Source organism: Rhopilema esculentum, chromosome 21 (genome assembly GCF_057945365.1).
Source record: "Rhopilema esculentum isolate cy_ngs chromosome 21, ASM5794536v1, whole genome shotgun sequence".
Taxonomy (NCBI): domain Eukaryota; kingdom Metazoa; phylum Cnidaria; class Scyphozoa; order Rhizostomeae; family Rhizostomatidae; genus Rhopilema; species Rhopilema esculentum.
Window position 1 is genome coordinate 12461709 of NC_142835.1, and position 26312 is coordinate 12488020.

At 35.3% G+C, this 26312-nt stretch overlaps 3 protein-coding genes across 3 annotated transcripts; 1 reads left to right on the top strand and 2 right to left on the bottom strand.

Moving 5' to 3' along the window:
* Window positions 1-543: 543 nt before the first annotated feature.
* On the top strand, window positions 544-3846 carry LOC148957726 (uncharacterized). Its single transcript, XM_089115171.1, has 3 exons — window positions 544-653; window positions 3080-3204; window positions 3511-3846. Exons 1-3 carry the CDS (start codon window positions 623-625, stop codon window positions 3742-3744), a joined length of 390 nt encoding a protein of 129 aa, XP_088971297.1. The 5' UTR covers window positions 544-622; the 3' UTR covers window positions 3745-3846.
* Window positions 3847-5315: 1469 nt separating this feature from the next.
* LOC135684923 (nonsense-mediated mRNA decay factor SMG9) lies at window positions 5316-14570 on the bottom strand. The gene is made up of 16 exons (XM_065200629.2): window positions 13795-14570; window positions 11720-11797; window positions 10874-10947; window positions 10594-10769; window positions 10326-10447; window positions 9866-9981; window positions 9540-9576; window positions 9254-9328; window positions 8939-9034; window positions 8572-8657; window positions 8320-8388; window positions 7974-8014; window positions 7733-7840; window positions 6904-7014; window positions 6601-6736; window positions 5316-5701 (listed from the first exon to the last, which is right to left on the bottom strand). Exons 1-16 carry the CDS (start codon window positions 13954-13956, stop codon window positions 5620-5622), a joined length of 1569 nt encoding a protein of 522 aa, XP_065056701.2. The 5' UTR covers window positions 13957-14570; the 3' UTR covers window positions 5316-5619.
* A 341-nt stretch (window positions 14571-14911) lies between these two features.
* LOC135684926 (splicing factor U2AF 26 kDa subunit) lies at window positions 14912-24176 on the bottom strand. Its single transcript, XM_065200632.2, has 10 exons — window positions 24066-24176; window positions 19926-20013; window positions 19531-19594; window positions 18484-18563; window positions 18203-18335; window positions 17395-17437; window positions 17017-17046; window positions 16131-16193; window positions 15813-15869; window positions 14912-15203 (listed from the first exon to the last, which is right to left on the bottom strand). Exons 1-10 carry the CDS (start codon window positions 24107-24109, stop codon window positions 15095-15097), a joined length of 711 nt encoding a protein of 236 aa, XP_065056704.2. The 5' UTR covers window positions 24110-24176; the 3' UTR covers window positions 14912-15094.
* Window positions 24177-26312: the final 2136 nt, after the last annotated feature.

Genomic DNA, 26312 nt, shown 5'->3' on the forward strand with positions numbered 1-26312 from the left:
AATTTATATAAATTTCTGCAAACATCTCCACGTTTTTCAGTTGTTTTCATTTTCTTATGACCATATGATCATAATTTAAGCCATATCTAGAAAATCATTCTGTGTTACCTTCACAGACATTTCTGCGATGGACACATGTGCTGCGATTTCTCTTAAGAAAATTTTGATAATAGATATTTTCTCTGTTAAGATTACATATTTCTGCATTTAGCAGAATGCTACATTTGCTAGTTAACATTTGCTGTCAATACATAACTCCATAGAAAACCAGCAATTGAATAATTTATTTTGTTAAAAGCAGACTTAGCTAATCCATTTTCAAATAGGTTACGGTTGATATTCTGGAAATGTACCACCAGTTCTGCGATATAAATTAGCATTTGAAGTAATTTGCCCAGCCTTGGTTTGGATGTTGGCCTAACCCAAAGTTGATTGTCACTCTGTTTGACGCATGCAGGTTTTCGCATTTGATATCGTTTACTTATGATCAATAATTGACATCATGAATTTTAAATTTCTGAATTGTGCTGAATTCCTGCAGCTGGGTTGTTTAATCTTTAATAAACAGATTTTCGTGTGAATGTAATTGAGAGTAGCAACAGAGCAGTCCAAGGACGGCAAGATGCAGAGCTCCAACGATCCAACTTTTTTCGGTAAGTCGTCGTTGACCGATTTGAATTTTCAGGTGCTCGTGAGATACGGGCATTGCATGGTCGAGGAGAGGCCAGTTTCATTGCATGGTCGAGGAGAGGCCAGTTTAAGATGCAAGATTTTTTATTTAAAATAATGTTCTGAACCCACGGTGCAACTAAGTGTCTGCAAGTGCATTTATCCCCGAGTGTCAAGCTAAAAACGCCAATTGGGAATGACCAGGGTGTTAAATTTGGATTGAAATTATAAATGCATCTGTAGGTTTTTATATAATTGTGATTTGTACTATCAGATATATAAGGAGTCGAATAATGTAAGGATTGGTACGTACATCGATACTGGATAAATCGTGATCAAGTTAAATTTAAGATGCAAATATAAGCTGCAACAAGCGTATCTCATTCTTAGCAAACCATGAACACACTCTAATAACTATTGGCATCTTCACCATAGCATATCATTTCTTCAGCCTTGATTTTATTCAAAAACTTGACATGAATCTATCTGTAGTCATTCACTGGACTAAAAAACTACTGAGCTTGAAGGTATATACCAAAAATTACCAGAAATTAATCAAAATAAGCTTCATAAAAATATTTAGATCTTGCTGCTACTTTTATTTTAACGTAACAAGAACTTACTTTTGATTTTGCTTTCAAAAAGGGTTCAAAGCGCACGATGATTTGTATTTTGCAAGTCGGAATATCTTGGGTGGAATATCTTGAGTGGAATATCTTGAGTGGAATATCTTATAGATATCTTATAGACGTGCATGCATTTAGTGGGAACCAGGCCTAGTCATTCTGTTGCTAAGGTATGAGCTCATAGGGATCGAGTTTATGAAATCAAATGCATGATTTGATCATAAAATATAGCTTAAAAAGATTTTGAGTTCTGCCAAAGATGTTGATTTGAAGCCACTAAAAGTTTTGCACAAGGAACCCTTTGATTCCAAACGTGAAAACTACGTCTTCTCTCTCAATTCTCAATCAATGAATGACGCTTTGTTCTTTGTGAAACGGATTCATAAAAAACTCGTTAAAACCCAAATTTTCCTACCAGCACATCGTTCATAAAATATTAACGTTAGGTTTGTGTTTCCATTCAATTTGGCCTCAATTATTCGCTGAAATGGAACTTTCATCTAGCTCGCCACAATTGATGCGTAATTACTGGGAATGATTGTATAACAGAAGCCTTTTTTATTCATCGCTGTTTGTCTATAACCATTACAACTCTAGGCTATCAATTCACTATGTGTCCAGTAAGAAGGGGACTGGAAACGAGGAAGAGTCGACCAACCAATTTGAATTTCAATGCTTTTAAAAATGATTTGTTTATAGCCTCGAGATCATTCCAAAAGAACAAACTAATTCCTAGTTATTTTCAATTTCTTTTTTGAATTTGAACAAAAAACCAATGAAAACCAACATATTTTGTACCCTCTTCAACCTCTCACCGCTTTTATATTTTAACATATGTCTACAGTACAGTCAGTGACTGGTTCAAAAAGATTAATGTTCATTTGAGTATTTGGACTTGGCTTGAAAACAGCAACTTTTATAAACAATCAATCTGCCATAATCAGCCATTAAATTGACCGATTTTGACCTTTTGGTAAAGGTTTAACACATGCAAACTTAACAATCAGTTGAAAACCTGGGTATCTAAGAGATTGAGACTCAGACCAGTGTCAGACGGAGAAAACAATTTTGCGATGACTGTTCAGCCGTCATGACTATGACCTTCCCAACCCTTAATTATTTCTTTGTCAAAAAGAACACTTTTACTTGCTTGTCAACCACGTTGAATTCACGGCAGGTTTACTTAAACGGATTCTGAATTAAATCATCGTTGCCAGAAAACACAATAAACTAAAGTTAAATATAAATCATTGATGCGGGATCTTGGGAAAAAGGAAACGGGACGACAACGCAATTCTGCACAATTCCCAAGCTTATCTATCAATGGCGGTCATTTAATAAGGCCTTTGGGCAAAAAGTGAAGATATAAAATTCTGATAACTTAAAACATCCTTTGTTACCCCACTAAACTCACAAAGTAATTGGCCAACTCATCATCTCTATGTACTTTAAATTTGTAAAATGAGATGAGTTGAAATGTAATGAAACGAGTAGATTTGAACATTCGAGAATTCTTTTTTATTTCCTAGGTAATAAACCAAAGTATAATAAATGCAGCTAAACATAAAATTAATGATATTTTTATACTCGCTGAAGATAATGGACAATATACAAAAGCATTGCTATTAAGAAGCATTGATAAAACCAGAAAAACCTGATAATCGTGTTGGTTGAGAAATTCGTTTACGTGAATTCATTACCATGTAAACAGCAATGAATAAAATTCCTTGTTTTGCACGTGCAAAGCTAGCTCCATAAAAGCCTTATTCTGATTTCTTTTTTAGGAACAAATCACATCAAAAATGGAAACACAAACAATGATCAAACAGATGAATTGCTTAACGAAATAAGAGACGATATGCCAGCATGGAAGAAGGCACTGCTTAGCAAAAAGAACACGGATATTCTGGTAAGAATTTATGTCACAACTTTATGCAAATGGCCGTGTACTGCAAATTGAAAACTAAAAAATTGGTTCTTTCCGTTATTTTAAACTTTTCTTATACTGTGGCCTTCTTGGTCCGTATATTGAAAAGCTTAGGGAAGCATTGTGTTGGTTTGACGAAATAAACTGGTATAGGATAGTCTGCAGAACCTTGTAACCGTACAACCAGTCCATATAAATACAATAACCAAACACTGTTTTAAAGGAAGATAGCTTTCAAGAGTAATTTTCTTGGATTGCCTTTTAGTGTTGTGTTTGTTTGTCGGCTAGGCGCAGGAACAAAGAAAGAAGGAAAAGGAAGAAGCTGAATTGCAGAAGTATGCGAATTTGCCGCAATGGAAGGCAGAAATACTAAAAAGAAAAGAGGAAGACAAACGGAAACAAGATGATATCGAAAAACAAAAGGCAGTTGAAAGAGAGCAAGAAGAGCAAAAGTTTAAAATGAAACCATCTTGGCAGCAAGAGCTGATCAAGCGAAGAAATTCTTATCAAAACACAGTTTAAGATGGCTCAATGTTTTCAGGCAGTTCAAAACCTGAACGATGCATATAGATTGCTTTTAAACTCACACTCTTTTAATGAAATTGCACTTTTTCAAAAGAAGTATCCTAATTGTCATCTTTGAAAGCATAGCCAACAGAAATTTTTAGTTGTTGTCAATTCGAAGGCAAGAGAACCGTTATCAATTCTAAAATATCATGTTAAGAAAGGAAATGAAATTCAACTTGATCCTTAAAATTTTCATGAAACACTGTTCGTTACAAACAGTAAACTAAAAGAAAGGAAATGAAATTCAACTTGATCCTTAAAATTTTCATGAAACACTGTTCGTTACAAACAGTAAACTAGCACACGAATTGCTGGTTTCAAAATGGTGAACGGTGAGGAGATTTCAAGAATATCAACATTTTTCGAACAAAACTCCTAGACCAACTGTAGGCTCCAGAAAAATCTGGATTGATTTTCTATCTTCAAAGATTGGTATCTGTACCTTATGAAAATATATTGAAGTTTCAAACAAAAGCTAAATTACATTTACGGTTAATGTAATCTTCTGATTATGTAAATAATTGTTAGATATTGCAAAAAGCCCAGAAGCGTCAGGAGCTTGAGATGTTGACTTTCAGGGGACTGGTCGGAAGAAATAACTTGGGTACACATTTTAAAGCAATTCTACCAAACTACTAGGGGATCTTTCCTGGCCACATCTGTATAGGCCTTTCTTGTTGGTTGGTAATGCTTAGTAAAAGCTCAAGAGTCTATAGCTGAGCCCTAACAAGGGGGAGGGAGGAAGGATTAGGAAGAGAAAAAGGCATTGCTTCAGTCAGAAATCTGTGAGCAAGAAGCTCAAGGAAATTCGTTTTGATAAAATTACAGGTCTTTCCATTTTGGCGCTGAAGCAGTTTAATACTGGTTTTCTGTAAGTCAAAAACGTATTCATGATATGATTTCAAAGGTCTACATCACTCAGTGGAGATGGCACCGTACTTTTTAAGAGAACTGTTTTCATTGCGGCAAATAGCTGAGTTTGTTGAAAGTTTTATTTAATAAAGTCCAGGGGTATGGGCTTAGATGAATTTTCTCCAAAAAGCTTATGTGGAATGTCGAAAAATCTTTACTTTTATAGCGAACAAAACACAGGCAGCACGCAACATTGTAGCGCTGCTGTAAGAAAATGAACGTCGTTTTCAATATTTCCCTATTGTTTAAATTAGGAAGCTACACTCTTTTTTACAAGAACGAGTATATTTAAGTTCAGGTTTTGTTAAATTGAAATTTTTGCTCAAAGCATGTTTCAAGATTTTTCTTTAACCAAACTTGACGAAAAGCAAGTTGTAACTGTTTGTTGGAATAACTGAGGAATATCTTGTTAACGCTCTTCATTTTTGAGTACTTTACATAACAATGCAAACGGATAGATGGGACAAAAAGCCGTTTTGTAATCGGCTTATCTAATAAACCTTTCCTCTGATATTGGGGAAAACGCCGCATATTCAATCATTTGCGAAAAGTTCCCAAGCAAATAAAATGTTCTGGTTGAACAACTTGGCAGTGAGACAAAAGACCGAATGATATCTTCAACATATTCTAGATATTTGTCCAATTTCATTCAAATACAAGAGCCTTACTTTTGAAAGCTTTACTAATAATTTTCACTGGCTTTGACTTTTGCTTCTTCAAACGGCTAAACAAAACCCAAATGGGCAAAAAATTAGTCTTAGCTGCTTAAAAGTTACTGGTTAACAAATTGCAAATGGCAGTACCTGGCGATTTATCATGATAACAACACTGATCTTTTCTTGACTCCATGGGATGATCATCCAGACATTTGCTATCAAAGAGTCATTTATGTTGATTCTAACACAGATCTGCTGTCTGCTATGTTGCTAACAGTCGTTGGTACTCGGATAAAAGAGGCGATTTCTTGATAGAATCCCAAGTTCTTGCCGCATAATGAAACCTTCAAGATAAAACGATAAAAGGTTGTTACTCAAAACCCGTTTCCACCATACCGGGACAAATTAGTACCGTTTCATTCCGCATGTGTTTACGCTGTGTTCCGTTTAGCCCTTTACTTAACACTGTCTCGGAGCAATATGCAGGATAGGGCTCGAGAAAGTCTGTATTTCTTAAACAAAGGTTTAATCAAGGTTGAAGTTTGCTGCCATATTTTCCATCTTTAAATTTTCTGCCGGATAAACCAGCATTCGCAATTATAGAAGAAGAAAAGGCTGAAATAAGAGTGACAATAATTTCTTTAGGACAGATGAGGATGCACTTTCCATTAAACTGATATTTCAGAGAACAAGATTGCCAATCACAGCCAAGAATCGGGCTGGGAAACAAACAACATATTTGAACATATGCACTTTTCTGTCTGCAGTACAAAACCATTTGGCTCCTACCCATAATCTCGTTATGAATTGGAGACAAAATCGTTCAAAACGAAACCATTGTGGGACAAAATGAGCTCGCTTTCGAGGCAGAAACAATATTGCAGCACAAAATTGTCTCGGTTCCAAGAGTACCGGGACTTAAAGGAGCCAGCCGCGACATTTTGTTACTGTTCTAACAACTTGCACGAGTTATTGTAAACAGGATCTCAAAGAAGGCAAGAAAACGTCGTAAGCTTAACTAAGTGAATGGCAAAAATTGGTTGCAGCTCGTGCATAACGTAAATTATAGCAAGGGTTCCAAGACTTTTGGCAGGCATTGTAAGTGAATGGCAAAAAACAACAGATGAATGATCATTTGCATGTTATGTTAAATAAATAAAAACATTGATTAACACAAAAACAGATACAAACACTATTCATTTTAAATGGTTATGAAAAGAAATCGAAAGGGAAGAAAATTTACCAGCTTCGTTCAGTGAGTGGATGATGCGTTAAGTGTTGTCTAGGGATTGACAACAACTGATGACGTAATGCTGACACCAACAGCGAAAAGCTCGGATGACCACGATACGTTGTAACTAGTAATTTTGGGTCTTGGGCTAGAGAAGAAAGAATTCTTTATCTCTGGAATCTAGAATCTGAAACAAAAGTTATACCTAGTTACCACGGACCTAAAAGGAAAAAATTAAGGAAGACATAAAAATTAACATAACCATAAAGGAACTAAAAAACAAGGAGAATAAATTACAAACTAAAACTTTCTTACACTCCCTTTCATCGTATTCTGGTAGCATGAATATGTTGAGATCTTGAAAATCACTGAGAAGTTTCAGCTTGGCACATGGCAAAATTTCTGTTCTAATTATTGATGCACTTCCTGATAAGGACAAAGAGAGTTATACTGCGCATCTTGAATAAACATAAATGAATAAGTATAGAATTAATATGTTTTGCAATTAATAGCCATCTGCTAGTAACTGACTTTCTATAACAGGCCTCCCCAGCCAAAATTTGCAAATCTAGACTGCTGTTTTCATAAAGTTATTAGATCGACAAGTGCTTGCATAATCGACAATTGAAGTGATTCACAAGAAAAATAATCATGGTGACTGTTACATAAATATGACGTCAAAGGTTCGTACGCAGGCGATTCGCAAAATTCTAGTTTCAAATACGATACTCTCAGTTGATTTCATATATCAGATATGGTGTACAAAAACTTCCTATCAGGAAAAGCCGTGTGGCACAGGCCGTAGTCAGTTTCACAGGTCACAGTTAAAAGTGATTTAAATCTTGTTGTTCATTTGAATTATTTTCCTCATTAAAAGGCTTATCTCATATGTTTAGGCGCAGTGGTTGCTTTCAAATTCTAGCTTAAAGCCCTTTAAGCGCATAGTGATTTTGGAGCAGAATAGCAACTCAAGGCGACGGAGAAGGGCACATTGTGAAATAGCTGTGTCACTTAATAAATAATGGGGATTTCGCAACGAAAAATATTTTATCATACTACACACGGTAGAAAATGATCTTTTACGTCATTTAATAAAGATCAAATGTTGTCATGCGCAGAGGCAATGTTGAATACCTAGCCTCACCTCGGAGTTTTAGCCTCGACTGCCCAAAGAATTTGTCAACAGTTTGACAGACGTGATTCAGCTGCTTGGCATCAAACATTTTGTGATCGCAGCGGTTATGGACAAGAACTGCAATAGAAAGCAGCATAAAGTTTCGATGAATAAGCATATTGAGATACTGTTAGAAAAAAAAGGAGCGACTAGCTTGCTGTTCTCACTAAAACAGGCAATACTCTATTAGAATTAAATGATATTGACTTACCGATATGAGGGAAGTACTCATCTAGGTTTTCAGCGTTGGACCTTGCAAAAAATGCAATAATAGTTTATAAAAACCAAACAAAACATACTTAAGCATGTCGTCTGACACTCGTCAGAATATAAAAAAAGAAATGCATTAGTTCAGCAGATCGAAGTATACAAAGTGAACTTCTAAAGTTTTTGCAATGGCAATCAAATCATTAGCAGCGCATATACGAAACATCAGATGTAAAATTTCGCTTTCATATGTAGCAATATTTGCAGCAACTTTTTGTGCCAATGAAACCTCAAAATACTGGAAACCAAGAATAACATCAAAATAGTGGAAATGTAATAAGAACACCTACGCCGAAGAGCCTTCTTGTCCCGAGTGGGCGACGGTCGATGGTTTTAGCATTTCAGCTGTTTTTAAAAGCCTGCAGATCAAATACAGTATATAAGGAAGGTTTTATCGTTTCCAAATGGTAATGCCTGGAATCAATGAGCAGTAAAAAAATTGTATGTGGATTTAAAAACTATCGTCCAAAGAATCCGAAAAAAACATATGTGCACAGAGCTATTACAAAGTTAAAAGACTCATATATAAAGGCATCACGTACTTTAACAGGCTATTATCTGAAAAATGGTCCGTCACCACCAGCACGACATGGCACACAGCAAACAAAAAGGTCAAAATCTGCAACGACTGGAAAAGGGCCGCTTTGTTAGAAAGGATTCGCAAAAAACTACTAAATAACAGCAGACGTAAAGATGAACAAAGTGGAGCAGCAATTTCCAAAAAAGAAATAGCTGACAATCGGCGCACGAAAAACAAGGTAAAAGCAATAGTGTCGAAGTTTCCAACTGGAAATTTCAACATTACATAACATGTCGAATGCCTAGGCCTTTATACTTTGTTTAGAGAGATTTTTACCGAAATATCAATAACGGTACTGCCACAAGTAACTTTGTCGTAAGTGAGCCTACCTGCATTTCGACGCAAGTTTCTGCCGTTCCAAAATCAGAAGGAACTTTCCTCTCGTGACGTAAAAAACGGTCCAGAATTGACGGACTCATCAGAGGCTAAAAAAAGGAATTCAGCAATTGTTTAATAAACTATCATGAAACTAATGATGATTATTGACAATAAATACAATGAATAGTTAAGTTAAAGTTAAAGAATATAAATAATTTCAAGGTAGAAAGGCAGCTCCGTATAAAACCGAACAACTGGAGCAATACACATGTGAAAGGTATTAAGTCACTATAAAATAGTTTATGTGTAATGTCTAAGTGAGGTACCTGAGTATCCAGAAAAATGAGTCTTTCCGGTGTCACAAACATATCAATACCCTCGGTTCTGTGAAGAGACTTTTCCTAAAAAGAAATCTGAAGACAATTCAACATAGCAAGCGAAACATGTAAATGCATCGAAAGAAACAGAATGGACCTGTTTTCAAAAGAGAACAGTAGGGACCTAAAATCGAGTTCATAGAAATGTTTACCAATTAAAGAAAGAAGAAAACATGCTTTCATTCAAAATCCAAGAAAGAAATTGACAAATGCAAAATAGTACAAAATTACTTACAACATCTTGCTTGCTTTGGGACCGGAAAAGAAGTCCACTGCAACGAGCAAATATTAACTTCTATTATACTTATGAACGTATAATGAATATCGTTGCAGCAAACCTCACCTAATTTTATATTTAAAACTGCATATGAAGTTATTTCAATCCTTTGAGCAAACATTTTTGTCACAGGGAAAGGAGCCCTAGTTATAGCACATGGTGCTACATGGTGTTTGATCTCAATAATCCATTCATGCATGCCATTAAAAACCTTTAACACACGATGATAAAAATAGCATTAAGATTGTCGATCTCTATAAAAATAAAATTAGAAATACAGCAACCTTTTAAGGGCATCTTCATTTTTTGAATCTCCCAGCATGGATAGAATGGTTGATTTGCCAACACCTTGGTACCCAACAACACCAACAACGACAAAGTCAGTTTGTTCCAAAAGAGACTGTGTAAAACGGAAAATTTGAATGAAAGGATACAAAGTACTTATACTGAGAAATACATATGCAAATTGGAATGCAGAACAAACTTGCGCAAGCAAAGCAATATGCAATTTTACGACTGTACAATTTGAGCAATATATGAGAAAAGTAGCCAGAAAACCAGAAAAAATCAGGTGAAAGAAATACCAGGTGATCCTTCTAAATAAAACTGTTCATTCAGTTGATGACGTCAAGTAGTTTTAACATTTATTTATCTGATGGAGCTAGGCAGTATTAGTCTAAAAAGTAGCATTGAAATTGTTCTAATAGATCAAGGTTTGTACAAACCCATAGGAACCATACTTACAGTAAGACACTTATCACTCCAGTAAAATGAGTCATCAACAACTTTGGAAGAATGTTTCATGGTCACTCGTGGCGTTGCATGCAAAGCAGCAAGTCCAGTAACGACCTGATCCAGTTTTTGGGCTGGAAAGAAATGCATCTTTGCCTTAACACGTTAAATGATAGTCTTAATGAAAAACCATATTGAACCTGAATTCTGCGGTGTAAAGTAAAAAAAATAGACAGCTGGATATAGAAATTGTACATAAAGTTTCAAATGGTAAAAAAACCTGTTGAGCTTGTTTGTGAACTTGTGACCATTTGAGCCTTCCCTTGCTCACTTCTCTCCTCCCGCCGTGACAAGGAATCCAGTGTTTGTGACTGACTCTTGGTTGAATCAATGGTGCTTGGCCTTGATATGCCACTGTTTGTTGATAAAAGAGAAGCTGGTGGTTTATTTTCATCCCTGAAATGAAATTTATTCAAAAATAGGTTTGATCAAATTTTCTCAGTAAAGTTGTCTTGGTAAATTACAAATAAATTTCCCAGATTATTAATGCAACTACTGACCTTTTTTGGATTGCAATAACAACTGGTTGCTGCTCTTTTCCCTGAGCCTCTTTACTTTGTGCTTCTTGCAAAACCTAATAAAAATAAATAAATTTGAATTCTTTAAATAGTTTGAAACTAGTTTTAGACATAATGTTATCTTATAACTATTCTTTTTAGTGGTAGCCCATTCAGCAATGCTGGTTTACAACGGGCTACGCAGTTAAATACCTTAAATAAAATAAACACTTGCAATAAGTCTAGACTAAAACAAAAAGTATACCATACACCACCCTATCCTAGCTATCCTTGCCATAACATACCATGCTATATTTGAAACTCTATTATAAAGTGTTCCCCTCTCATGCCCTTAATGTGTAAATCAAAGATTTGAATCAATCCAGGGAGGTTGCCAGCTAAGTTTATACATCTAGGCTACTTCAAAGTTTAACACCTCTAACGAAAATGACTTTGCCCAAGTGTCTTATGTTCTTTTTTTGACAGCTTTAGGTCAATGTGGTTATTTGTTGCTGCCATGGTGTGCTTTGTGAACATTTCACTTTTGTGATGAGGGAGGCAGATTATGATTATTGTAATTCAAAACATCAAAATACCTTCTCTTCTCATCTAAAGTTAAGTCACTATGTCAAAATTTGCAAAACAGTGCCTCCTGAGTGTTTTTTGCTTATTTTCAGTTTATAATAGCATTCCTGTGAAACCTGGCTTTGCTATGTTAATATATGATCTGCTACCACCAAGCCAATTTAGCATTTCATTTTTAAAGCCATATTTCAAAATCTAAAAAAATGGCCCAGTTTCTACAGTAGTTGAATCAAGCAAAGATGAAACAATGAATGATAGAAATACCTTTTCAGCCATAGGTTTTGTTAGAATAATTGGTTGTTTCATTGGGGCAGAGGCTTGAGGTGTAGAATCTTGTTTTTCCTGCAGTGGCAATGACGAATAAAATGAAAATGCAGAGCACTTACAGTTTCGATCAATAGGCAAACTCATTTTTACTTCAGCTATCATTTTCCATTTTAGTAATGCGTCTGATGGTTGACAGAAACTTTGATTGTGAACACCATGTGACAACTGATTTGTCATTTGACCAACATGAATGTCTTTTATCTGTCCCCCTTTTAAGGTAAAAGAAAAGTGTAAAAATGACTTTTGATGGATGCCTAGGCTTCCATGTTTTTGGATTTGCCTTTCTGCAAAAGTTGTGTCATTCTCAGTCCTGGTAATATGAAATTTGTCATAGCATGCTGGTAGTAGCACACCTTGAAAAGTTCAGGCATGCAATGCTGTTTCCAATAAAACACATTGTTTTATTGGAAACAGCATTTGAAACAGAGCAATTCCATCTCATCAAAAAGAGCTCTATCAAAGGATATGGGAAAATTTAAAAATGGAGTAATGGAAACACCCATGTTATCGTTTTGATTAAAACAGAGTGGCTCGGGGTAATCTGTCCAAGAAAAGGCAAAAATGAAACAAGAAAAACAGAGACATATACGAAAAAAGAGTAATGGAAACCGGATCTCAGTTATAATGCCCCTGGAAATGCCATCAAGATAATGCACACAAAAGAAATCCAAAATTACTTTAGAGAAAATAAACAAGAAATTAAAAGAAATAAAAGAGAAAAAGAATAGTAATTCAGAACTTGGAACTGTGCATGCAATAAAAAGCATGCCTGGGCAGTTTTTGGTGTGTGTGGAGGTGTGAGCATGTGATCGCATGCCTAGTATCACCAGGACTGCATTCTGCCCTGATTTGAACCATATAAACAATGACAAAACTCAAATTTGAACCTTTCTTCTTCTTCATTTTTATTATTTTCTTCATTTCTCCAATAGATATCAAATCATCTTCTAAGGGTACATTTATAGCATTTAGATCTACACATAAAAATGCTTATTTGTCTGTAGTTTGTTTTTGATACACTGTCAAACTAAAGTATCCTGTGCCTAGGCCTAAGCAAGGAAGGACATATCAAAAACATAAAATAAAGAAAATTTAGAAGCCTTCACCAATCTTGTGGCACCTAAAGTGATATTTTACGAAAATAATTGAACTCTTTTCTACAAATATACATAAATATCCATGACTTTTGTGCCTGTGGTGAACCTAAACTTCTGCAGATTGCACCTTCCAGGAGGACTGGATCGCAACTCAAGGAACCCACCCTGGTTGTTAGTAAGTTAAACCTTCTATTTAGTTGCATTTCCAATTTCTATATTATAAGCAATGAAGCTAGGCATAACAGTGTTATCATTAAAAAACTCCTAGGGCATTATATGTGGACATTTCCAATAACATTGTTAACTGCTTTTCAAATCTGACTAAGCAAATTCCTCAAGTCCTTTTCAACTCTGAAAAGAAAATTTGCTAGCTCTATTGATTCACAAATAGTCTTAATCAAATATTTTTTTTTCATGACTTGCAACTAAACATACCAAGCGTACGAATTTTAAAGCAAGATCAAATAGACGACAAAAGATGCAAAGAGGTAAAATGCCAGTCTGCAGAGTATGGCACTTTTCGACGAGATCTCCGGTGTGCACGAGCAAAAAGCCTGGTGTGCCGGTGTGCACCACCAAAAATGTCTGGTGTGCTGGTGTGCACCGACTATTTTCCCCTGTTGTGGTTAAAATTTGTGAATTTGCATTTCACCGTAAAAATGCGTGTGAAGTATACTGTTGAAGATAGCGCAAGTTTTTATTTGTATATTTGTCAAGTAAGATTCATGATATCTCAAATTGTTCATACACAACTGTGCTTGTTTTTATCAGCTGACATTTTCTATGGGACCACACCAAGCCACACCCATCTTAGTTGCCACACCCAAAAATACGGGTGTGCAACAGGTTTTGCACAAAAATATCTCCGGTGTGCACATGCCATACTCTGCAGACTGGGTAAAATGGATAGCGTACCATGGGGCTTGGTCGGCTCCTCTCCATCCTCTTCCCCCGATCTTTGTCTCTACTGTCCCTGCCTCTTCTTTCTCTCTTCCTTCCACCTCTGTCTCTCCTTTCTCCCCTTCTATCCCTTCCATCTTCTTCTCTCGACTTTCCCCTACCGATGTTGTCGTCCATATTGGCCGCTATATGATTTCAAAATGTTGTGTAGTTAAATTGAATGGGATAGTCTCGTTCTCAGAATGTCCTTCTGAATCACATAATAGAAAATACTGTGACACAATCACGGAATAGTATTCTGTGGCACAATGAAGGTGTCAGCGTAGCGGATACTAAACGTTTAGAGGGGCTTTGTATACATGTTGCCCGGATTTTATTTCTTTATTTAGATGCGATAAATTTTGCCAGATTAGGGGCGGGGGCTGTGACCCTCCCAGCCCCAATGTCTCCTTAACTTTTTGTTCAACAAACTCAACTTTTCGTTCTAAAACATCATCGAACTCAAAATAGTGGCTCAGTTCAACAACCGTAACTTTCATGATTTCTCTGTTGGTAACGTTCCTATGAACCTGGCAGACGCATTGCCATATCAGTTATATTGATTTTTCAATTGTTTCTCCAATTATATTCATCAGACCTCTCTTGAATTTTATCACCCTTCCAGTACTTCCTTTAGCATTCATAATGACAGAACAACATCTTTAAAAGCTTTTTCGCTTCTTTAAACCTTAAAAAAATCCTTTAAATAGAAACCCGAAGTGTTTTCTAGAAGTACCATCGCGTGACAAAAACATGTCTGGCCTGAGTGGCCATATCATGTCTGCAACTTAGAAAATGGTAATCTCTATTCTTTTTCGATCTTAAATTTTAGCAATTTTGCAACATTCTTTAAGAAACAAGCTTTTAAGAATCCCTACCGGTTACACAACTTTCATTAGCTTTTTTGCATTCCAATTACCTTCATACTTTTTACTAAGATTTTAAAATGATAAAACTTGGTGGGAGCGGAAATTGATTATTTTTGGGGCATGAAAATCCATATATTTCAACCGAATACAGTGTTGCAGAGAAATGCTGTATTACAGAAAAAACACCAGCCTTTCTAGACACTAGCAAGGAAAAAAGAGCCAAATTGGAACATTTTACTTCTTCAACACAGATCACAAGAAAATAAGAAAAAAATCCAACAAGGATCTTAAACAAGGACCAAGTAATTAAAAAAAGCTTTTCTGCTCTAAACCTAAGCTACAAGTTGTTCATATTTCAGTTTACTCCGTCGGTAAGTCGTCAATTGGCATCTTGAAACTGCGTGCATCTATCTACTTCTTGATCGACTACGAGACCTGTGGTTGCGTCGATATCGAGGCGACCTTGAGCGAGAGCGGCCTCTTCTTCGTGGTGGAGAGCGACCAGGCGAGTTTTCCCTAAAATTGATCGCAGTTAGCTCTGAGTATAGAAAATAGCATTCTCATTTTACAAAGCGGGTAATAGTATCCAAAATGGAGACATTTTCAATTCTTCATCTGTTAGAAGGAACAAACGCCGGGTAGGCTGTCCGCCGGATTCTATGAATCTTGCAGTGAATAGTAACACAAAAAGACCTGTATGCCGGGGCGAAAAATTAGTCCCCGTTAAATTTAATTTATTTTAAAATTAAATCTCATCATCCAATTGGATTCTCGTTGTCGTATTGTTTTGTTCCTGACTCTCTTTTAATTCTTTACTTCGAATTTCCAGTTTATACTGAGACGAATATTCGTTGAAATGTATATAAATAATTATAAAGACGTGTTCGCTTCGGGAAAGATTAATGAATGAAGTTCATAAAATAAGAAAAGGAATATTGAGAAAAATGAGAGAAAAAATCATGGAGTTGGAGACATATAAACACCTGGAGCACCGTGAAGATAGAATTCTGCAGAAAGTCACAAACAATAAGTATAAAAAATGAATCTTGAATTTGCTCAACCTTCCTGATTTTGGCTGACAAAAAAGCAGATTCACAGAGAAAGATGAGCATAGAATATAATTACATTGGTCTTCCTCCACCAACACCAGCTCCGCCACGTCGTCTTCCATACAGTCGGCGTCTGTAAAAATCATACAATGATTGATCAAAGAAGTAATTGCAAAAAATGATGCTGCTTTAATTCTGAAATTCATGAATATCATTTCAAAGCTTGATGAATATGACACATAGATTATATTAAAATAATGAAGAAAAAGAGCATAAACAAAAAAGCAAAAAATTCAAAGCGAATGAACAACGAATGGCTTCAAACATAAAAACTGGTCTAAAACGCAGAGCTGTTTGTTTGAAAAGTGCAGAGCAAAATGTTAAAAAGTTTCACCTGAGCTCCCTTGAAATTGGCTTAAGATGCATAAAATTGCAGAAGCCACCACGAGTGCACTCCCTGATAAAGAAAGGAATAATAATGGACGATGCACATCTTTAGGTATTCATGTGTGTGAAAGCATTTAATTAGTACAGCTACAAGAGGCTACATTAATTTCTAATGAGGCAAAATCATTCAAGCTGTAAAAAATGGAACAGCACAATCATGACGTAGATTAAGAATGCTAGAATGAGAGTATTTCGTCTTCAAAATTAAAAGGATAGGCACGATTTCCTAGGAACTGGCAATTAGAGGAAGTTTGTGGTGCATTCGTGACGTCACTCATCATTTCCTAAACGAATTCCCTGTTGATATGTTAGATTACTGCTGTGGAAAAAGCAAAGTAGATTTATCATTTACGCCCCCAAAGAAAGCAGTAACTTCAACATGAATTTGATAAGGAACATGACAAAAGAGGAAACGGCTAACTCTTGACATTTGAAAGTGCCGGCTACCAGCAAAATTGTTTCGTTAAAGTCTTTCACCATTGCGTGATTAGCGGCTTATCATTTAAAATTGTGGAGAGAGTTTCTTTTAGATTTCAGCTAGTACACAAACAAAATTTCCGACATCGACATCTTAGACGAAAACAATCAGTGACGGGCCTACGCCTGTCCAGAAATAATTGAGATGGATAAAACAACAAACCTGGCAGAAAAGACAGTTTCTTCGGAAATGGAAATTTATGCAGATTGCATTCATTTGCCAAGATTTTGAGCCGCTTTGCTGTTTGAAATTGGCGTGTTTTGTTCTGAACACAAATATCTATTCTACTCATTTTTAACTTTGGATGTTCAATTGCCAGCAAATGACAGAAAAAATTGGCTTTGTGTTTACTCACCCCATCTCATATTGTCTGCAACAAGCTTCTCTGTAAATGAAAAATTAACGGTATTAAGAGAACTGATAAGAAGCCTCTTTTTGATCAACAAAAAGGGCTTTTATAAAACTGAACAGAGTTGGTTATATAAAGAAGAGCAAATCAAGACCCATTCGAATCAAACGGTAACGAGACTTTTTGCCGATGGTTTTCAAAGGTCTTTCTTATTTTAATGTATTGGAATGGAATTAGCCATGTAACCAAGAGCACTGGTGTACAAAAAAGCAAATACCAAGCAAAATGAGACCGACTGAGGCCAACATTTACACTCTTTTGTTTAGAAGGTTCACCAAATACTGAGAATATTTTCACTAAATCTTGGAAATATTCCACACAAACCTGAAATCCGTTACTGGGGAAAGTTCAGCATAAATTGGTTGAGCTGAAATGAGAATATCAACTATGAAATTATTGAACAAATGCAAAACAGATACAATGCCGATTGAGTTTAATATAAGTACAACGTTATTACCGGGTAATCTTATTTATATGAATAAAATCATCCACATACAATTAATAAAACATCACAACAGTGAACAGAGGTATTCACGTATTCAGTAATGGCAACAGTCAATTGAATTGATACAGTTAGATACTTCTTTAGTTATAACTTTCATAAAACTAATAGATGTTTAAAAAATTCACAAACGACAGAAAATGATTTTTAACTTCATTGACTTTATCTCATAGTTTCATAATTTCTCATCTGAAAACAGTTAATTAACTTTTATTACTGTTATTATATCAAAAGGCTTTACCTTACGTTCTCAAAGCCATGACCAAATCTTACAAAGAAATAAAAATAGTATTATTAATATCCATTTTCTCGAAAGTAGGTCCCTGGAAGGAAGCAGCTGCTCTATCTTTGGCAGTATTTATCAAAATAAAAACTTTGCAATCCTTACACTTCAATCCTTACATTTTAGCATGCGGAAGAGTATACATTTATTAAAATATACATACTGGTAAACTAATCATGTCATTTAGCAATTAAGCTACTAGAGAAAAAATGAATGCCACTCAACTTCGTTTGAAACGTTAAAAATGCAACACACTATCAACAAAATAAACATCTCTGTGACCTGAACTTATTGAGGAATCTAACATAATTTAAAAACAAACATTCACTTATTAAGAGGATACACACCATTGTACCATCTGTTGTTCAGGTCTGTAACTGCCTTTTCTGCATCTTCTTCATAGCGAAACTTTATGTAGACATTTCCAACCAGATGGTCTCCCAAGTTGTCACAAACATTCATTTCTTCAACATCTCCATACTTCAAAAAAATCAAAATAATCCATACTTCAGAATCTTCAAAGGACAAAAACCATCCTACAACTCAAATACTGCTAAAATATTGTTAATGTTGGCTCTGTGCAGATCAGTTAAAAAATTGCGGATTAATCTGACAAAATGAAACTCACTTTTTCTTCCATTTCCAAAAACACATCTTCAAAAAATCTGTCATAATGCTCTTGGGCTTCAACATCAGTCATTATGCTTGCTAGGAACAAAATTCAGAGATCAAGACAAGGACTAAAAACTGGACAAAATATGAAATGCCAAATGTCTGGAATATAAGGAAAATTATCACTTCCTTTGAACACAAATTGTTACATAAGTGAGCCATTTGCCAGCGGTGTGACGTTTGGGTTCATCTTAAGACGGTGACTTTGTATTGTAATCAAACCAATGGGCTAGGCCAACCTCATGGCCTAGCCTAAGCCCCAACTAGATAGCACACAAGAGATACTCTTCCATTGATGTTATTTCTTTTGTCAAATCTGTAAGACTAAATTATTCTAACTTGGATTACATGACATTAAAACACAAACAAAGGAACACTGTGAAACGTCACATAACACAATGACAGTAATGCACATTTCCCCGAAAGGGAGTTACTAACACAACAGCACAACAAACAAACATGTGACATTAACACGCAACAGAACCAAAGAATCTAGCTTAACAAAATAATGAAAGTAATTAAAGATTAAAAAATTCCTAAAGCGTTACGGTTACAGGAACGTCCATGCAATCTATCCATTCAATAGATTTGTATCCTATTGTTTATTCTGTTTTTGAAGCCTGGTCATAACACATGCATGCTGCCAAAGCATACAGTCTAGCCATTGCCCCCTTTCTGCTATTTGTTACATTTGTGGCACAGTCTACTTTTAAAACCTTCTCCAAAAAAATATTTAACAAAAGAATCTTAAAAGCAAAGTTACACAAGAAACAAAATACAAACATGAAATAGCTTGTGTGAAACTTGTCACCCTTATGAGGCTTTTTATTGATCTTTGAATATATATAATCTTAAATTCAAAAATTTAATGGTCAACCCTAAAACCTGGATTGACATCAACATAATCACAATCAAGAAGGATCATGTTTTATTGCAAGATATGAAATTAGTAACTTGTATCTATTATAAAAGTTCCTTAAAAGTTTTCCAAATTGATGCTTACTTGAGCCGTCAGCTACTGCTGCTTGGTTTTGTGGGTTTTGATACATGTTCTGAAGCAAAATTGTCTGAAAGACAAAAGGATTAAATGATGTTCTGAAGATTTCAAAAATTTCATTTTATCATTTCAAATGGGCAATGAAAAACTCTAGCACCTTTACAGGGCCTCTAGGGGGGCAGAGGAGCATTTGAATGATAAGACAATAAAAAGTTACTATTTCTCTTAAAATGAAATAACATGACATCACAAAACATAACACAATATAGCAAAACAAAACATAGCAGAATCCAACAAAGCAAAACAGAACATAACAGAACACAAGATAACAACAAAATAAAACATAACATAGCGACAACATTACACAACAGACCATAACATAACTAGAGAATTTAACATACTTGACTGAAAGTTGGTTTGTTATGCAACCTTGAACATCTGTCCCCATGACGACAAGCACCAATTTTGAAGTAAAATGAACAGTTTACCCTGAAAGAAAGAGTTAAAGAAATATTTGTCATTTATATCTCTGGTTACATAGCTGCCATCATTTTTAAATCTTGTACTGTAAAAACCTTTGTATAAGCCGCTCTTGCACATAAGCCCTCCCCCCCCCCCCAAAAAAAAATCTGAGGACTTAAAATTCAGAAAAAAATGTTTTGTCTAATACTTTATTGTTGAAAATATTTCTAAAAATATTTATGAAAATATTTTTAATGATTGTAGGAACATCTAGAAGAGAATCCAATGAGGTCTCATTAAAAGAATCTAACACATGGATATACAGGTGCCCCTGATTGTTTGCATTTTATAATGGTTTATGTTGAAATCAAATTTTCTGTTAACTACAACAATAGCAAGCAACTTAAATGCTGGGTTTTATGATAAGCATGCTTAGATCCACAACAAACCAATTAGCAATTTGAATGCCAATAAAAAATGAAAGCCAATAATTGGTCACTAGCAAGTTACACAAAAACAATGACAACTACTTAAACATTCGATTAATAATTCTAAGTGAAGGAACCTTTTGTCAACAGAGCATAACTTCTTGGCTTCTATGAAGATAGACTAACCAAAAGCACAACTTTCGCAATAAAAAAATTATCGTCTGAAAAGGTCAACACAAGTTTCTTTGTGTGTTAAAAGCCATTTTTATCTAGCCACTTAAGCCATTTTTTCAAAGTAGTTGCGTATTCTACCATTGCCACATTATCATCAAAAGTAGCCTGATCAAACAGTATCATGTGAACAAAATACAACAAAATAGCACAATCCAAACATTGCAGTGTATTTTTATCTTAGAAAAGTACGATTTATGCACAGACTACATTTGGTCTCCAAAGCAGGATTTAGGATGCAACATCATGTGATCATGGCAAAAAGAAACAAAGTGGAGCTGGCAATATTTATGGGTTGGGGAAAAAACGGAATAATCAGAAAACTACAAATGCCATACAGTGAAATGTAGATGTGACTTCGCATTGCAATCAATGATGATATATGGACTGACAAAGAAAGATAAAATATCTTGAAAAGGGCAATGGTGCTCTATCTTTCAAAGAGCAGAAAGCAAAACTTTATAATGTTATCAGTATATCGAAGAAACCTAAGCTATAGAAAGAGGAGGAAACTGAGAAAGCTCTAAGGAAGAAGAGGCAATGTCTACTGTTTTTTAATCATTTTAAACTGTTATCAAACGTTTTATTAAGATTAAGAGCTGTAAAGCCACGTTTTTGCGTTCAAAAAAAGTATGTTTATTTCGACCTTTGTTTCATTTCTCTACCCATTCCTTTTCCTTCAATTGATTGCTGAATTCCATATTATCTTGGAAGGAACACCAATCGAATGGTAAGATGTTTTTTAAGAATATCCGCTATGTTATCGCTACAATAACAATGCTACTGAAGTCAGTGATGCTACATGGTAATTTCTCGACAATGCATGATAATTCTTTCGAGCATTTAATTTTTTTCAACCTTTGTACCACTAATGGATTGTTTGCAGATCTTTAAATGAATACAAAAATATTCTATAATTGCTTCTTAGAAAACTTATTAACTAATTAAATTTAACATCTTTAAAGAAGAACAAGAACAGTTTCTCCGTCAAATTCATTGGTTTCTGTTCAGTTTGCGACACAAATTGTCTCCTTGCAAGCAGTACCCTATAGTTCTTGACAACAGGAAAGAGAAACGACGGATAAAAAGGCGGTCCACATCGCACACCATCGCACGCATAAAGTTGTCAAGACGTGCGAAACACTGCACGCAGCCTATTTTCATATTACAAAGACTGGGTGAGCTGTGAATTGCTCCCCTCAATTGCTGAGGTGAGCTAAACCAGTATCACATAGAATGTACTTCAAATGCAATCCACAGATGGCCTAAGCCCCTTTAGTATCTATCGATTATCTTGAAGTTTGAAGCTGTTTGAAGCTTGAAGTCTTGAAGCTGTTTTACTTTGTTCAATATGTATATGCTTTAACAGTGACTCAAAGTCAAGGGCGGCGCAGAGTGATATAAAGTTGCTATTACCACAAATATATGTACCCTGTGAGTTCTTTACTAGTGAGTTTTTAAACGATTTTTTTAGGACCTATATATATCTCTTTACTCAAAGTCCATATGTACGGGTGGAGCCACTAATCTATTCCTTTGGAATACCTGGTCTACGCATAGGCTGATAGCCTTGGTGAAAGGTGGCTTCACTTTGGGGCCGATAGGCCCCAGCGGCTCTTTGCCATTTGGGAAAGCCCCTTGCTATTAAAGGTACATTGTGTTATATAGCAAGATTGCCACTGTGGTCTAATTGGGTACCAGAGAGCGTATTAGTTTCCCCGTGAAAAGTTTGTCTAAAAATTTGTAAAAGCAGCATAATGGCCTCATCCTCTATAATTTAAAATGCCAGAAATAATATGTATTTTATGTCTGAATCACCAACCTTAAATCAAAATTTATCTAAATCAGCTTTTTACTAACTTCAACACCGGTTTAGGATGTCCATCATTTTGAGGCGAAGGCCCTGCTCATGAGTTAATTTGCCTAAATTTGCAAATATAAAAGGAAGAAAGCCATTGAAACATCCTGTCTTATACATCTATACAAGCAGACACAAAACAATTTGTTTTTTTTCCGCATCAAGCTACTTAGTTCTCCTTGAGATGAGCACCTATCTGACCTCTTGCTATTAAATCTGAGATTGTAATAGCAATGCAGCGGGATTTGCATTCCTAACAATAGCCTATTGCGCTGCAAACAAAGTGAGTTATGATGTAATGACTATTGTTTTCCTTCACTTGCTATGAAAAAGGCCAAAGTAATAGCATGGCCGTTCTGTGGCTGAAGAATGAGGCTCCTCTCATGCTGTGGTATCTTGGCTTTTCATGAAAGGTCTGCTGCGGCTACTTTAGTTTGATTGAATGAGGCAATTACAACTAGAACCGCGGTTGAAAATTTTTGTGTTTCGTTTTATTTTTTCTACATTGCACACGATGTGGCCTTGAAAAAATTGCTATTACAGTAATAGCAATTATAGCACTGTCCACCGCCCCTGCTCAAGGTCCCCCTTTTGCACAAAGGATTTAAAAGAACAGACTCTTTTAGTTTTATGTAAATCGTGCACAACACAAAAACTACTATTATCTTTTTGTCTATTATTTTTTTACCAAAAGATCTTTTTGTTATAAAGAATTAAAAAATGGCTTTGAAAAAAGGAAACATTTTGAGTCATTCTAAAGTTTTTAATCAAACACTCTTCAGAGTATAAAATATAGGTGTACAAGAAAATTTGTAACCTCCACTGATGGCCTAAATTAGCCATAATCTGCATTTCAAACTGGAAAATGTAACACACTAAAACCCCCCTCTCCCCTCTCACCAGGGTGCATTCCATGTACTTAGGCCCGGAGATCTTCAGCATCCACCCATGTTTTTTTTGCCCTCGGCATGCAAACCAATTAAACATTTTTGGCAATCCTAAAATTTTCATCAGTTGGCAGGCTACATTGTTAACATAAAATAAAGACACTACATTTTTCTCTATCAATCAGCTTTCTTTTTCTGGCCCAACAATGTTTACAGTTTCACTAACTGCTCATATTTCTGGCGTACCTAAACATATGCCCCGGCGTATAGTTGACACGAAATGCATCCTGGCCCTCTCACAACCTGGTCTAGTCGTTAAATGTAGGTAGGAGCTTGTCCTACAATTAGAGATTTAATAGACACCCTGTTAACATCCAACTTCGTGTTGAACCAGGAATATGTCGGTTTACGTTGTTCTCAACTTCCTCAAATAAGCTACTGATAAAAAATCAAACATTTTACTTTGCAAATGGGGAGGATGAGCAGCCGCTTCAGTCTATCTTTCTGTTAGCGCCAAATTGCAATTGATCAAAATGTCGAGCTCAGTTTGATAGTACATTTCCAACATAAGTTAAATATAAATTATTTCCAATTTTCTCTATATCCAATCATTAACAGATTGTTTATCTAATACTTTGAAAAACACAAAACTTAGAAATGGGTGATGATTCTTACTTGTCTTTTTCGGTTCCGAAAATCGATGCAAGATACTCCGCCATGATGAAAAGGCGCAATGCGGTAACAAGAAAGAATGGACAAGGTAGTCAATATGAGGCTATTCGATTATGGCGCAGTCGACTGGTGTAATTTACAGAATCCAGATCTACGGAATTTGGAAATCCGGAATCACAGAATTAAGGAAAGCAGAACATGAAACTAGGGAATTACGGAAATGTGTCATAATAGGAATAAATTTAAGAACACTAGTTTCCTGGAAAATTTGTCCAGTGAAATCGAAATCGCATTTTCCCGACGTTGCTCCATGTCGGATATCTCGGGCGTAATCTATATACATTATTCCATTGTTTACTTTTATATTGTTCTGAAATTTTTTCTGCATAGTCCTAGAGGAGACTTTACTCTTATGGTTGAATTGAAGTTTCATGCATCCTGAATCACAATGAAAATCGTGGAAATCAATATATGAAGTTCAGTGGGCTTACTTTCAATTTCTATTTCTTCAAAGAAGTTTGAAGATAATAATCGCGTATAGGAAATTGCATTTCCAGGTAGATTCCAATTTTATTATATGGTGCGGAAGAAAGGCGATTGACATATCTAGAGCTAGTGCTACGAAGTTCCTAGGTAGCAGTTGTGGCCTAAACTATTTTCATACTCTTAATCAAAAGAAAGTTGACATCCATCGCAAGAAATGAAGCAAAGGTAACAAATAGAAGAATCTTCCCATGTACGTATTTGCATTTTGCAGCTAATCGACCATATTAGAAATTCATCAGTTCTCGTTTTGTGTGCAAGATGAATGAAATACTTGTTTTGTTAAATTATGTCTTTTCAGTACGCACATTTCCTTATGGTAAAAAATTGCCAAATAAAATGTGTACTGGATACTGTGAAAAATTAAGAAACTTCAGTGCTCAAAAATGCATTTAAAAATGCAGAACTTCAAAACTTCGTTATTTCAACAATTTTGTTGACTAAATAATTGTTGACAATTTTGTTGACTGAACAATAAAAATATTTCATCAGCCTTAAAAAGTACCATATTGTAAAAATAATGAGATTCAAATGTGCAAAATCTTCAAAACTAATGAGTACTCAACATGTGTTGAGAGTACTCAACGTTGAACTTTGTTTCTCAGTAACGTTCAGTGTATATTACGAACATACCCAATTTTAGTAAAAATTGATAACTGCACAATTTGATGAAAAACAATTGAATTATAGACGGGTCCTGCAAGAAATTTTTCCTGACCGCACCGCACCCTATAATTAAGTAACCACAAGAACAATTAATTAATTAATTTTTACATCTTCATTGATATCTCCGCTAAGGCAACTGGTCATACGAGATGTCAACTGATGAGACTATTGGCAAGTCAGTCATTCATAATATCGACATAGTTTCAAGTAACTTCTTCAACTAAATAAAAAATAGTAAATCAATTGTTGAAGTTAATTTTCTGCTTTTTATCTTTCTTTGTTTTTTCATTTTTCTACCCAGTTACATTGTTGTCGACAGTGCGAAATAGTACATTCGATTGACTTTTGTTTGACAAAATTCGATGGGAAGTTTAGCTGATCTTTTTGCAGTTTTGATTCATCACATATCATTTGTTTGATTACTTAGTACTGTTCTTTAAATTGATTTTATTACTTTATGAGGTTCCTTATACCCTGCACACCTTTCATTGCACAAACCATTTTATCACAGCACAAATTGGTCTCTAACTGAACCTTAAAATAAGTTTTGACTACGAAAAGTTCAAGAATGTTTGATTTCGAAATAGGTCTTGAATATATCTGGAGGCAGCTCATGCCTAGCCTAGATTTTTCTTTTCTTCCCTACCACTCATTTTTTGCCATCGCAGCCGTCTACAGTACTTTACCCTGGTACCCAGGATATCATTTTCCAGGATATCAGAGGGTTTGATTAGACTTCTAAAGAGCCCATATGCTACAATTGAGGAAATTAAGATGCAAATTAATTGCATTTTTGCTTTTAACTTTATGTTGGACAGTGCTACTATGTCATTCTCTGCTATCGCTATTCTTCTCTTTATCTCATAAGAACCCGGTAAGAAGGACTCCTAGACATATGCACTCCTAACACTCTCCGCTGATTCTCCATTGATCGTAACAGACGGATATTTTAACGGACAAAAGATTGTGTAAATTAGTTGATGCATAGATTGTGTAAAAAATTTATTGCTGGGTTAGGTTTTATTTAGAACATTATACCTT

What these genes read in the sequence shown, in the direction of transcription:
- LOC148957726 (XM_089115171.1), top strand. Translation starts at nt 623, where the DNA reads ATGCAGAGCTCCAACGATCCAACTTTTTTCG. An exon ending in CAACGATCCAACTTTTTTCG is followed by an intron (nt 654 to 3,079) that starts GTAAGTCGTCGT and finishes TTTCTTTTTTAG; the next exon opens with GAACAAATCACATCAAAAAT. An exon ending in AAAAGAACACGGATATTCTG is followed by an intron (nt 3,205 to 3,510) that starts GTAAGAATTTAT and finishes TTTGTCGGCTAG; the next exon opens with GCGCAGGAACAAAGAAAGAA.
- LOC135684923 (XM_065200629.2), bottom strand. Translation starts at nt 13,956, where the DNA reads ATGGACGACAACATCGGTAGGGGAAAGTCGAGAGAAGAAGATGGAAGG. An exon ending in TCAGATAATAGCCTGTTAAA is followed by an intron (nt 8,389 to 8,571) that starts GTACGTGATGCC and finishes TTTGATCTGCAG; the next exon opens with GCTTTTAAAAACAGCTGAAA. An exon ending in CCACTCACTGAACGAAGCTG is followed by an intron (nt 5,702 to 6,600) that starts GTAAATTTTCTT and finishes TTTATCTTGAAG; the next exon opens with GTTTCATTATGCGGCAAGAA.
- LOC135684926 (XM_065200632.2), bottom strand. Translation starts at nt 24,109, where the DNA reads ATGGCGGAGTATCTTGCATCGATTTTCGGAACCGAAAAAGACAA. An exon ending in GAACAACAGATGGTACAATG is followed by an intron (nt 17,438 to 18,202) that starts GTGTGTATCCTC and finishes TTCTCATTTCAG; the next exon opens with CTCAACCAATTTATGCTGAA. An exon ending in TCCCCAGTAACGGATTTCAG is followed by an intron (nt 17,047 to 17,394) that starts GTTTGTGTGGAA and finishes TTTCATTTACAG; the next exon opens with AGAAGCTTGTTGCAGACAAT.